The sequence below is a fragment of the Nilaparvata lugens genome, chromosome 6 (genome assembly GCF_014356525.2).
Source record: "Nilaparvata lugens isolate BPH chromosome 6, ASM1435652v1, whole genome shotgun sequence".
NCBI classification, from domain to species: Eukaryota; Metazoa; Arthropoda; class Insecta; order Hemiptera; family Delphacidae; genus Nilaparvata; species Nilaparvata lugens.
The window spans coordinates 50,768,112-50,782,707 of NC_052509.1; the positions used below are offsets into that span (position 1 = coordinate 50,768,112).

Sequence of the window (14,596 nt, forward strand, 5' to 3'; positions counted from 1 at the left end):
TACAGATCAAAATATAATTATAAATATTGAGGAAAATATATTGCATCTCATAAGTTACTTGTAAAACTTTATTAAATATATATAAAAATACATGATTTTTTCTATAAAATTTATTTTGTACATAAGATCTAGCACAGTTCTGTAGAATCTACTCTAATCAAATTCTCTCAACTATTTTCAGTTGATTTAGATTTGAAATAACTTATAACATTTTGGCAGTTACACTTTAGAATAGTATGATCTCAATAAATTAGTTACTTTATTTTTTCAATTAGGCTCGGTTGCCTAAGCTATTTAATCATGATTAAAATTTAACAGGCTTTTGTGCAACTGGGTCATGAAGGGGCAAGCGGTATAATTATTTATCAACTCAACATTCAAAATTAATAGCAGTCACTATTTCTCAGTATTTTGTTGCCTGATAGAAACCTATAAAATGGTATTTTGAGCGTATTTCAGAGATTCACAAAGGTATGAAAAATAAAAAATTCTAAATTTGTCATTGATAAAATGTTGATAAGACTAGATACAATAGGGTGATAACTTCATTACCAATAAGTCTTCTTAATATTATTCTTGCAAAAAGAATATCCAGTTGTGATATCATTGAACTACAAAAGTAAATTTGGAGAGAGGTTGTTTTTAGAGAATGTAGTTTATTCAGGGTGAAAAATTTAGGGAGATTATTATTGGTGTTTTCTGCGAGTTTCAATTGAAAATTATAAAGACAAAACAAATTGTTTACCATTCTAGCCTACAACCTTACAAAATTATCAACTTAATCAACAAGTGATGTTCAACAATATCCGAGTAAGCTCAATGAAATATTCTCTTATGAAACTTACTGACAAGTTACTCCTATATGAATACTGATCTCAACTCTCATTGTTTTCCTAATTCATAGAAGTATTCTTTTATGCATATTGTGTTTATTTAAGAAATCATAATTTAGCCTTCAGGGCTGACATAAGTTTTTCCAATTTCATGGCTTTCTGCAAGTTTCCACTGATTTTCAATTTTCCAGTCATGAAAGCAGCGGCTGGCTTCAGTTTACCTGGAAAAACAATGAGAAACATTCATGATTCGGATATATTGATAATTAAATTATTCAGATTTTTCAAATTTCAATGAACGAAATGTGTTGTTTTAGAAAGATTCACTTCAACCTTAAAAATCGGCTGAATGAGAAGCAATGACGTCATTCTCAAGGAATGCTGTACGTTTGCAGTGAATCTCACAATGGAAGCTAAGTTTTGAGGAAGTTCCAATATATAAATTTACAGGATCATGTAGTTTTTTCGATCAACTTATCGTAACTAGTTTCGACGGGTAGTATTGCACAGTCATTGAATCTATACATAAAATAATGAAATTCACGTATCAAAGCCAACATCTCATTAACATTGATTAGCTATCTTTGTCTGTCGTTAGACAAAGCAGATAAATCCAACCTTTTCTAATTCAGCACCGTTGCCTGATTAGGCTCCATCCTTTTCTAACTCAGCACCGTTGCCTAATTACTAGTAATTTTCGTAGGTTGTGTAGAATTGTTGTGAGCTACCAGAATATTCAATCTTAATCATGAACATTTATTATTGAACGAGCGTTAGCGAGTTCTCACTTTACACTTACTGAAGGCCAAAGTCGTTGTCCGTCTGTTTGTATGTTCTACAATAACTTTAGAAAGAATTGATCAATCTGCTTCAAATTTTGAACACGTATTCTTTGAACCTTTTTACAGGTCAAGTTCGTTGGACAACTCACTCCTCACTCCTTCTTCCTTCTCCTCACTCTCACTCCAAATTGACTCACTCCTTCGTCCTTTTTCAGGATATAAAAATAACATTGAAAGTGCATAATAAAAAAATGTGTTGTGATTTAGTCAGCTGAAGAATTTATTGCATGCAATTACTACAGATTTTCTTTTTTTATAATATATTTTCTCAATGAATGACAGAATGAAAGATAACCTATGAAATAGATTAAATTCACTGACTTTAAAACTTGAATCTTACTATATTCCTAAATCAATCATTGAGATAAGCATAAAAATATTGGTAACTCACTTATTTTTCAAATTAAAACTAAAGAAGTGTTCAACTGAAGCCTTGGCTGCAAAGTCGAGTGTACGTACTACAAAATTGGCAAAGGAAAATGAATATACTGCACTAGAGCACGGCGAAAGGAACAATACATTTTTATATTCAACTTGGCTCCAAAGTTGAATGAAAGTACTACAAAATAATTATTCATGTTGTCAGACATTGCACCGGATATGGAACGTTCTTCCCGAGAGTGCAAACTTCTCCCACCAATAACTTCTACTAAAAGTTATAAAATTGATCAATCGATGTCACTATATAGGCAAGAGCACAAGGAACGTTTTTCCATAAAAAAAATCGAGTACTCAAATTTTGGCGCTTGTAACGTTTTTCCTGGGAGCCATTCAATTGTCAAGAAGAAATAAATGTACAGTACTGGTGAAAGGCCAAGAAAGTTCAGATAGAGAATATTAGATAGATTACCGGAAAACATTTTGTAGAAGTCATTGGAGTCCATTGTGAGGGTAGCATCGGCCGCATTGGAAGGCTCTCCTTTGCCAGCGGACCCCTTGCCACCTTTCAGGTCAATGTACCACATACCCTGTTCAGAACCTGCGAAAAACCAAATTATGTTGAATTGTGCTGTGGATTAAATTGCATAGAATTTGAATAGAGAAAGTAGTATGATGTACCTTTGTACTATGATGCCTGTTCAGAGCCTACCACAATTGAATTATATCCAATAATTGAACAGTGAATTGAATTTTATATAATGATAATAGAGAAAGTTGTAACTTTTCACTATTATGCTAGGGTAAACTCAGGCATGTACCTATGTTCTCTCGATGATAACATTCCTATTTTTTTGAATTAGGAATTGAGAATGAGCTTCGTAAGTATAACACAATACGGTGAGAACTCCAGAATTTGACAGTTGTAAATCTTTTTTAAGATAACATGATGTATTTATTAGAGTACACCATTGGTTACAATAGTATCCACATACTAAAGTCCGGCATCCCAACATAATTCAGGCATGTACCTATATTTCCTCTATGATAGAATACTCTAAGTTAGGAACTGAGAAAGAAGAAGTACCTATATTTTCTCTATGATAGAATACTCTAAATTAGGAACTGAGAAAGAAGAAAATATATGCATTGAACACAATACAGTAGAAGCTGAGAAATCGACAGCTAAAAATAGTAGATAACACCATAAATAATGCATTATAGAGTATACCATAGGTTACAATAGTATCCACATACTAAACTCAGGCATCTCTAAATAATTGAAAATTTTTCAATTGAAAAAAAAAGAAACAAAGTAAATAGGTTAAAGACTGAAAAGAGACCTATTTCTCAAAAATGGACCTAAATTTTAATAAATGTTTATTGAAAGGTGCACAGCAAGGTGCATGTCCAAGGTTTTAGAGTGATACTTTTAGAGAGAATTAAGAAACTGAATATTTGATCTTCAAAATAGATTTTGACCTTCAAAATCCTCTAAAAGTTAAACCGGGAAAACCTCATGTTTATTAATTATTATATCAAGTCTGAAAGCTGACCTGAGAGCTTAAAGGGAAAATGTCAATCCATTTATAAGTGAACTTTAGGAGTATTTAAACTCCTCTATTTATTAGTGACTTTTTTCTGTGGATACTTGATAGTTTTTCAATTTGATAGACTTGTAAACTTTCTTTCTTTTTTTCTCAGACAATACTAGTTTGTCAAAAGGAAAATTATTACTAAACGAAAATCCCAATTAAATGCTGTAAATCACCCCGAAGACTTTTGCTACTGCAAATATTGACAACAGGGTAAACAGCTAGATTGAAATTCGAGAGCGCTACTATACAAAAATTATTTGTCAGCCCGGGAATCGAACCCAGTACCTCCTAATTGCCGGTAAGGAATGCTTACCCTTACACCAAACTGACGATCTCTGGATAGCAGCGCTCATTTTATACAAAGCCATAGCGGCCAGCTATTTCCTATAGATGGAAATAAATTGGAAGTTGTATTTGTTCAAATGCTAATTAATGAATAATTATTATTAAATGAAAATCCCAATTAAATGCTGTAAATCACCCACAAGACTTCTGCTACTGCAAATATTGACAACCGGGTAAACAGTTAGATGGAAACAGCTCGATTCCCGGACTGACAAATAATTTTTGAATAGTAGCGCTTATCGAATTTCCATCTAGCTGTTTACCCTGTTGCAAATATTTCATTTCATTTTTTCATTTCATTTATTTATCGTCACATTACATCAATTTTTGAGTAACACTCATTTGACTGGTGACATGTCAATCCTGGAACAAAATTATATTTAAAAGACTTAGTTCTAACTTCTTGAAAGTAAAATAAATAAATACACTCTATGATGTATCTCATTAAATTCACATGGAAATGAAAGTCACAAAAAGTTAAGTTACACTCTACAGCCCCCTTTTCACAAATTAAAATTCGGCAGCAGAGTATAGGGCTTTCTCTACTAGAATTTTTCTGACTGTTAGTTTGAATTTGTTTATTGAATCTAGATTTCTGATGGCTGCAGGTAATTTATTAAAATAACGTATTCCAGAGTAGAATGGAGTTTTTTCTAGAGCTGTGTGCCTATGTACTGGAAAAGCAATGAGACTACTATTACGTGTATTATACCCGTGATTATCTGTGCAGAATTGAAATTTATCTAAGTTCTGTTTAACAAAAACCAACAATTGATAGATAAAAATAGATGGCAGCGTTAGAATGTTTAGGTTTTTGAAGAATGCTTTGCAAGAATCTCTTGATCTCAATCCACAAATGACTCTTACTATTTTTTTCTGGATTATAAAAATTTTACCGCTGCCAACAGAATATCCTCAGAAAATTGTTCTATAGCTCAGATATGAGTAGACATATGTTTAGTAGCAGAAGTCTTCGGGGTGACTTACAGCATTTAATTGGGATTTTCGTTTGATAATAATTATTCATTTAGGGTATTAGCATTTGAACTAATGCAGCTTCCAATTTATATCCATCTAAAAAAAAGAGAGGTTAACTATCAAATTGAAAAAATCTGGTGTGGCGCACTCACACAACTTTCCTTGCCGTTATGGAAATTGATCACCTGACGCTAGTGCTCCCGCGCATCTCAAGTCTACTATTCAAAGATTTAAGCCAGCTGGTGACAGGGCAATAACGCTGAAGACACACGAGGTGTGCTATCTCTTCATAGTGAATCATTTAATAGAATCAACAGTTGCCAACAGTTCGCAATTGCATAATCACATTTTCTCGAATTTCGAGCTTATTTTTAATTTTAGGTGAAAATGTTACTGAACATTAGTTGTAGAGATTCTCATGCTGAATCTTTTCCAGTCGAAATTTTTTGTTTAAATTGTATCTGAAGCCTGATAATTGAGAATCTAAAATCAAACTTTGCATAGATGGAGCGGAGCTCCTGAAATTTTTACAGATATGGGACTTGTAGCAGTTGATAGAGCTTATCTATGACTATTCCAGGTATAACTTTAATCAAAATCGTTGGAGCCGTTTTCGAGAAAATCGCGAAAAACCCTGTTTTTAACAACATTTTCGCCATTTAAGCCGCCATCTTGAATCGCATTTGATCGAAATTGTTCGTGTCTGATCCTTATTATTGTAAGGGCCTTACGATCCAAATTTCAAGTCATTCCGTTAATTGGGAAATGAGATATCGTGTACACAGACGCGCACACACACACACACACACACACACACACACACACACACACACACACACACACACACACACACACACACACACACACACACACACACACACACACACACACACACACACACACACACACACACACACACACACTTTTTTGGACTCAGGGGACCTTGAAACGTATAGAAATTAGAAATTGGGGCACCTTAATTTTTTTCGGAAAGCAATACTTACCTATGGTAATAGGGCAAGAAAGTAAAACTATCAAGTATCCGTAGACCCTAGAAAGGAACACTGGTTGAAAATTAGAATAATTTATAAAGAAATAATAAAATATAAGACTCGTAAAAATTAAGTTTGAATGAATTTGAAAAGTGACGTGAAATACCAATGAGTTGTAGGCATAGGCGCCGACTTGTCAAAATTATTGGGGGGGCCCTAACCGGGTGGTCCGCCAACCCCCCCCCCCAACAAATTTTTTTTAAATTTATAAGGCCTAGAAATGCTTTATTTAACTACTGGTATAAAATATTTTTCAAAAAGTCAAATTTATGGAAGAAAAAAGCTTACTTCTTTCTATTTATTAAAAATACAGAGAGTATGAAGAATAAATTACTGTATTTAACCCAATATGTATATATACATATTGATTGGTTGGCCAATGTCCCTAAATCATGGACCAATTTTGAATTTATAAGACCTAAAACGCTGTATTTAATTATGCAGTATAAAGAATATAGGCAGAAACAAATCACATTTTACTCTTTCACACTAAAATAAAATAAAAATGAGCAAAATTAATGAACTAAAAATAGCATAAAGAATATCTAATATTACTCGAAAAGCCAAATTTTCAGAAGATAAAAAGCCTAGGTCTACTTACTTAAAATACAGAGAGTATGAAGAATAAAATAATTACTGTATTTAATTCAGTTTAACTTACATACATATCCATTGATTGGCCAATGTCCTTCTCCTTATACCATTGAAAAAGTATGCCTTCTGAGTTCATTGCTGCTTATAAACTCGTTCATCACCGTGCTCAAGTGAACTTCGTCCAGGACATCACGGTGGGCGTGAAGGACTGCTAAATTGTTCAGCCGTTTCTGTCCCATTGTTGATCTCAGATACGTCTTCAGTCGACGGAGTGCACTAAAAGAGCGTTCTGCCGTTGCCGACGAAATTGGCACTACTTGAAGAAGCTTGATCACTTTAACCACTTCTGACAGCATTTTTTTAATGGCTGGCTCTTGTGAAAGATATTTCCTTACATCACGCATTGATTTCATTTTTAAATTATTTTGCCTATTAATATCGGCTAACATGTTTAGATGTATTTGCAACCTTTCAACATCCAGGTCATTTTTAAAAAATCTTTCGACTGTTCGAAACTTGAACCTTCTTCGTTCGCCACTAACACACTCAAAAACTCTTTTTCGACCGCAACGAGCCGCGACAAGCCCGTGGACTCAAAGCGTTCTTTGATGCAAGATCGCACCGTTTCACACACCTCGATGTAGAGAGCTTTGAAGTAGTCCTTTGGGGTGTTGAAGTTATGTGGTGAGCTGGCTCCGTCGTTTTCATATCTATTTGGAACGCGCCGTTTCCTTGGAATCACAGGCTCTTCTACTTGTGAAAATTTGTTTTTTAAGCACGACTTCCAAAACTCCTCAAAGCCATCTCGCTTATCATCTAAAATGCTAATCAATCCTTTAAACATGCCTTCCACTTCAGTTACACTTAGATGAGGGCTCTGAATGTTTTCGTTAACTTCTTCTACTACGTTCATTACATGGCAATATAAATTCAAAAATAAATAAGTCCTGAACAGTATCATAGATTCAAGAAAACCCGCACATTTATAACCTGCTTCAGTTTTGTCTGTTGAGGAAAATATCTCAAAAAACTGTAGGAGATCTTCATAGTTTTTCAAAATCCTCTGTATACTTGAAGCTCGCATTGTCCATCGGGTCGGGCAAAGTGGTCGAAGATTGGCTTGATTATTTTCACTTTCGAGGCGTATGTTTCTAAATAAATTGATTCTTTTGTTAGATTCCTTAACTGTATTTATTAGATCTTTGGCTAAGGCCATAACATCCCTCATGCATGGGAGGCAAGAAAGGCTGTCCTGCACTGCTAAGTTCAAACTATGGGCTGTACAGTGCACGTAGTGTGCCTGGGGCTGAATATCCAAAAGTAACTTTTGCAGGCCTTTAAATCTTCCTCTCATGTTTGCCGCTCCATCATAGCACTGTCCTCTCAATTTTTCAATAGGTAAATTAAGCCGCGCAAAAATGTCCTTAACAATTTTGAAAAGAGTTTGTGCTTCGGTATTAGGAGTCTCATATAAACCAATAAAGTCTTCATTGATTATTAAATCGTCACTTACAGTTCGAACACAAAATGACACTTGCTCATGAATCGATATATCACTTGTTTCGTCCACAATAATTGAAAAGTGTTCACTATTCTTGATTTTATCTAGCACTGAGCGCACAACAGATTTGCCCAATATATCAATTATCTCATTTTGAACGTCATGTGAGATCCATTTATACCCAGAACGCCCCAACCAGTCTTTTAACTCAGGAACGTCTTTTTTCCTAAGTTCTAGCAATTGCAAAAAATTTGAGTTAATATCTTCATGTCCTCTTATGGCCAAACCTTGCCGGCAAAGGTACTTAACTGTTGTAAAAATAATTTCAAGAGCCAAACGGGCTTTCTTCATGTCACTGTTCAATTGATCATTTAATTGAGCGGCTACACTTGGTTTTGCTAAAGATGAAAGTTTTAAAACTCCTTCCTTATGCACAGACGTATTTTCATGAGTACGAAATTTGTCCAATCCCTTTTTCCAGTTAGAAAAACCAACAGTAGTAAACGCATCTTCTTCTTGGTAGTCAATTGGAGAAGGCCCTTGGCCTCTGCCTCTTTGCAGGTCTGACAAAAAACTTTATCCATTGTTGCGTCATATTGTAACCATTTATATTTAGTCACCCAAGACTTCTGGAACGATCTTCCTCCAATAGGCTTGTCATTAGGTTTTGTATTTTGCTGTGAAAAGCTCACGCCTGATGTTGAAGCAGTTGTTTCGACATTTGCCGGGGTTGCAGTGTCAATGCGAGGCTTCTTAGTGATGAATTTATCCATTATAGGCTACAAAAAAAATCACTAATGCAGAAGCCGACAAAATAAACACTTACTCTAAAAACACTACATACTGTGCACAATTCTAACAATTGCAGCCCTAACAACACGTCAACACATGAAATTAGGTTATACGCGAACGCGACCGTGTCATAACTCACTTGACAAGCAAGAAGCAACTAGCCAACTATCACAACTACACAACACAAGACAGACTAGAATGCAGTGTGTCCAGCCCGGGAAAAATTAAGTACTAATTATCAAAATATCCCTCGCAAAATGTACTACGGCTGGACACACTGCTAGAGTGAGTGCAGGAGCAGTGGCGCAATTTTTGGCATGAGTGTGCGGGGAGGGGTGGGTTGTTTGACTTACCGGGTCGTCGCCCTCTACGCCTTCTAGACAATAACAATAACAAGTAGACAATAACAATAACAGTGGTTCGCGTCGCAGCACAGTTCCAAATTCTTATAACTATCTATGACTCCCCTTACCCTCATGCTTCAACACTCATCTCTTTGGCTAAACTTACTCAGTTTTACATCGTATTAAGTTCGTAAAAGCACAACACAGTATGACATTGTGTTGAGAGTAATTGGTTTAGTACTGTTTAAAGAGTTTATAGTAGCGTATCACGCGATGCTTTAAACTTACAAGCAAAATGTAATTATCCTTCTCAACAAATTATTGGGGGGGCTCCGCCCCCTCAACTAAATTTTTGGGGGGGCTCGAGCCCCTTGGGCCCCATGGAGTCGGCGCCTATGGTTGTAGGCTATAGAACAATTTTAGAAAGATGTTGATTTTGATAGCTGACCAGTGACATGGAAGACAAAGACAGCCTGCGTTTTTGAGACGAGTTCAGTGGAGAGGTTGTCCTCGATGGCCTTGAATATGGCCTCGACAGAGGGAGCTGCGGCTGCACCTCCCGCACCCGCACTGGACGCATCCTGCACCGACTTGGTCGCTGCGGTCGTGCTGCCGACCGGCACCTGCACGTTCCACCCGGACACGATCTTGTCCGGACCCAGGTCCAGGAAGAAGTCGGGCATCAGGTTCGCGTTGTTCGCTAAAAAATAATTATAATTATACAATTTTATTAAGGCAAAATAATTAAAATTACCGATACACAATACAATAACGGGTTTTTCACTCTGACATAGCAAGGTAGTATGTGGTTTTGGTTTTAAAATAACAATAGCTACAGAGTAGCACATAAGTCAGTTGACAAAAATGCATTTAATAAGATAATACACAATAAAATGGAATACAAGTCTATTATTAATTGTAGTTGGAATGAGGTAATTTAACCCAATAAGTAAAGAATATTCTTATTTTTAAATCCACATGATATAATATTGTTGTAAACTGAGTGGTTTGGTTTGTAACAACAGCTCCATTTCCTATTTTAGTTATAATAATATGAAATATTTATTCTATGTTAGTTTTGAAGCATCTAAATTAGAAAATCAACTCTGTGAAAATACTTGAGGACTGAGAATTTTGTGAATTGAAGAACTACAAGACTTAACCTATTTCGGACTATGTGTTATCTAAATTTGGGAGAGGAATAGCACAAGGTTACCTTATTTTTCCTCTCCCTATCATTTTGATAATGTACTTATTGTATAAATGAATAAAGCTGACCTTAAAAATTGCAAGCTTCAACTGACCTATGGGCCACTATGTGTATATTTATTTATTGGATCAGAAAAGAATTTACTTTACAATTTTCATAATAGCATAAATTGCTTACGTAATTGTATCTGTGTGGACATTTTTATGAATTCAACACTGTATTCAGATATATGTAGAACAGTTTTGCCATGATGAAATAAATACAATATGTTTGAATTAGAATGAATGTGGATTACCACATGTCAGAATCAGTGACCGGTATATAAAGTGAAAATATGATTTGCATGAGTTCTAATGGGATTATTGCCACTCATTATGTACCCACTAATTTGCATGTACTGTATCTTTTATTCTGTTACATGGTCAATTTTGATTGTAAATAGTAGTGAAGACTGGTTTGGACGTAATGCCCGTAGTTCTCGTTTTATTAATAAATAAATTTTATCCACTGTACACATAGCTTTTCTTGCCTTATCTGTCTAGCACTGTGTTTCCACTTTCTAGACCCCCCGGTGGAATCGGTCAATAATGAGATCATTATAGTAAAGATTTATTTTTAAATTTAGATGAAGATGATGTGAAGAATAACTATTATTATGAACATTCCGTTCCAAAAAAAAACATTAAACGAGAAAACAACTTTGAAAAACACTGAATTAGGGTGTATCTTTTCGAAAAAAATAAATAAAACTCCATCATGAGTGCAATTATGTAGTTCTGTTAACATATCAGGATAGAGTTAGCACATCAGAGGTTTCTTTCCCTCAGCTGAACAACATCTATGTACAAAATTTGAACATTTTGTCAATTATTAATTCTCGAAAAACTTGGAAAACTTCGAAACCGCTGGTTTTGGTTGTATTTTGGCGGATTTTTATACCCTTCAAACTTCCTACACGCCAGTTGAATCGAATAGAACTCTAAAATCTAGAAATTCTGAAAACTCTAGAAATTCTAGCTTTCATAAAGAATTGTGATTATCAACTCACCAGAAATAAATCATTTAACAATGTTTAACAGTGTATATAGAAGTGTACTTAATAGAACAGAATTGCCTAAATTCAGGTGTGTTCCGAACCACACTACTTACAGGGATCACAAGCATAGGCATCGATCTGCGCCTGTGTGAGGCCCTCCTGCCTGAGCACATCCTCGTCTATGAAGAAGTTGCCGGTAGCGGTGGTGGGATCCTTGCACAAAATGGCGTACGCCGCATCGGCCACTATTTCCGGTTTGCGCGAGTGTCGGCCTGATTCGGGGCCTGTCAGCATTTCTATGGCTGCTGTGTGGATCGCTGAAACAGGAAATTCAAAAAAATTATATTCAATTTTCATAAAATAGTCGAAAAATATGATCGAGTTTACTAGAGATTGATATGGTGTAACACCGGAACTAATATCCCAGATTGTTTTATTAAATTACTGATTTTGTCAATATCAAGTCGTTTTCATTCAATACCAGTACTCTATACTAGATTTTTAATTGTAGCCCTTCTGTTCCAAGTCATGTAGCTTTTTCTATTTCACAAGACAGATACGTACATATTCTTCCATTGAACTTTATCGATTTTTGTAGAGAAACTTGATATTTTTTGTACTTGAAAAAATAACAAAACAACATAAGGGTTATAGTTATTTCAATCTCCTATTGGAATATGAAGATGTAGACAATTTAATTCTAAACAAGAATATGTGAATCACTTCAAATTCACAAGTGTTTAGTTGTAGCTCTATATTAGTACTGGGACACCAGTACTATAGTATAACTAAGACACTGGTAGAGGCTTGACCTTATACCATTGAGGAGTGTTAAAGTCCATTTATATGACTCCGTTCACAAACTGACATGTTGCATGCCATTTGGGCACTGTTCAAAATTTGTGGCTTTACTTACGCAAAAAAAATCTGGACCAGTAGCTTTTTGTAACTTTGAATGCAGATTCTGAGTTATTCTTCCTTTGAAATAATAATGGAAAAGATGAAATTCAGTCCAAAAATATGTGAATCACTATAATTCTTTTCTACCACAATATTGGTCATGTGATGCCATTAAATGAAACTTGTTTAGTGCAATAGTATCTGTACTACAGTTGTACTGTAATATAGTACAGTACTGTATATAGAGCCATGTAGCTTTTTGTATTTTCAAAGTTATTCTTTCTTTAAAATTATATGTAGTGGAAGAAATTCAATTATAAACTATAGTACTAGGCCATGTAGCTTTTTGTACTTTCAAAGTTAATCTTCATTTGAAATTACATGAAGGAAATGAAATTAATTTAAAGAATATGTGAATCACTTGTAAACTCTTTTCTAGAACAATCTGTAATGTGATGTCGCCGAATATTTTTTTATTTTGAAACTTCTCTATTGCTTCTCAAGTTTACATGAAAAGAACATCAATTTACAATAATAAAAATCTGGTGTGGTACACTCACACAACTTTCCTTGCTCATTTAACTGTAAGCCTTATTCTTAGACGAGAATAATTTAGGGGAATAACATAATGACGATTGGCGGCAAAATATTTGCAACTACGATCAGACTACTTTATATGTGTATATATAATTGTTTTCAGAGTACTTTTTCCTTTGTGTAAATTGTGGAATTCGATGATTTTTTCAAAAGTCGTCAAAACAGCTGTTCTACAGATGAAATATCTAGACTATGACTGTGTTCTTTTTATAAACTGCTCTACCTACCTCATGCACTAGAAGGAGGTTACAACGTCCATTTCTCAAGGATGGGATGGACCCCCCATTAGTTTTCCAGGGAAAAGACTCATACCAGTTGATAGAGCTGATAAATAACTATACAGGGTATGAATTAGAAAAAAATCGGTCAAGTAACTTTTGAGAAAATCGTGAAAAACATGGTTTTTTAGTAATTATCTGCCATTTTTCTCAAGAATATTACGGAGCTCCTGCAATTTTCCCAAAAATGAGACTCATGTCAGTTGATAGGGCTTATGAATAGCTATCTATGGTATAAATTTGAAGAAAATCGTTGAAGCCGTTTTCGAGAAAACCGTGAAAAACATGGTTTTTTAGTCATTATCCGCCATTTTTCTCAAGAATATTACAGAGCTCATGGAATTTTCCCAGAAATGAGACTCATGTCAGTTGATAGGGCTTATAAATAGCTATCTATGGTATAAATTTGAAGAAAATCGTTGAAGCCGTTTTCGAGAAAACCGTGAAAAACATGGTTTTTTAGTCATTATCCGCCATTTTTCTCAAGAATATTACAGAGCTCATGGAATTTTCCCAGAAATGAGACTCATGTCAGTTGATAGGGCTTATAAATAGCTATCCATGATATAAATTTGAAGAGAATCGTTAGAGCCGTTTTCGAGAAAAACGTGAAAAACATGGTTTTTTAGTAATTATCCGCCATCTTGAATTGAATTTTATTGAATTTCTTATTGTCAGATCCTTATGGTATAAGGACCTTAAGTTTAAAATTTCAAGTCAATCGGTTAATTAGGAATGGAGTTATCGTGTTCACAGACATACACACACACACATACACACACACAGACCAACACCCAAAAATCATGTTTTTGGACTCAGGGGACCTTGAATCGTATAGAAATTAAGAAATTGGGGTACCTTAATTTTTTTTGGAAAGCAATACTTTCCTCACCTATGGTAATAGGGCAAGGAAAGTAACAAAGGATAGCAAAGCCCAAAGTTATAATACCTATGTAGAAAAGCATTGAAATAGACATTGATTTTGGAATGTATTCTGATTTGAGCGTACCAGTTTTGGGCCAGAGCGCATTGACAGCTATCTTGTCACTGCGAAACTCCTCGGCCATACCGAGCACACACATGGACATGCCGTATTTGGCCATGGTGTACGCCAGGTGGTCCTTGAACCAGTGGGGCGCCATGTTCAGAGGCGGACTCAGGTTTAGAATGTGCGCTCCCGAACTCTTCTTCAGGTAAGGCAGGCACACTTTCGACCTGAAACAAAAAATTATTCAAATTATATAATTAAGTATCAAATATAAAATTATATATATTTATCTATCTATAATATTACAGAGGATAGAATTGGTTCATAAAT

General features: G+C 35.0%; 1 protein-coding gene across 2 annotated transcripts in view; it reads right to left on the reverse strand.

Moving 5' to 3' along the window:
* The window catches only part of LOC111056568 (hydroxysteroid dehydrogenase-like protein 2), a 27,845-nt gene continuing 13,249 nt past the window's right edge, over nt 1–14,596 (reverse strand). Inside the window, exons 4-8 of one of the 2 annotated variants that reach the window (XM_039431112.1) lie at nt 14,288–14,493; nt 11,617–11,820; nt 9,706–9,957; nt 2,526–2,654; nt 1–1,054 (exon numbers count right to left, since the gene is read on the reverse strand). In XM_039431112.1, coding sequence (XP_039287046.1) covers nt 942–1,054; nt 2,526–2,654; nt 9,706–9,957; nt 11,617–11,820; nt 14,288–14,493 — 904 coding nt within the window. In that variant the 3' untranslated portion in view covers nt 1–941. The remainder of the gene's footprint in view (nt 1,055–2,525; nt 2,655–9,705; nt 9,958–11,616; nt 11,821–14,287; nt 14,494–14,596) is intronic. The other variant, XM_039431111.1, reaches the window with a different exon arrangement.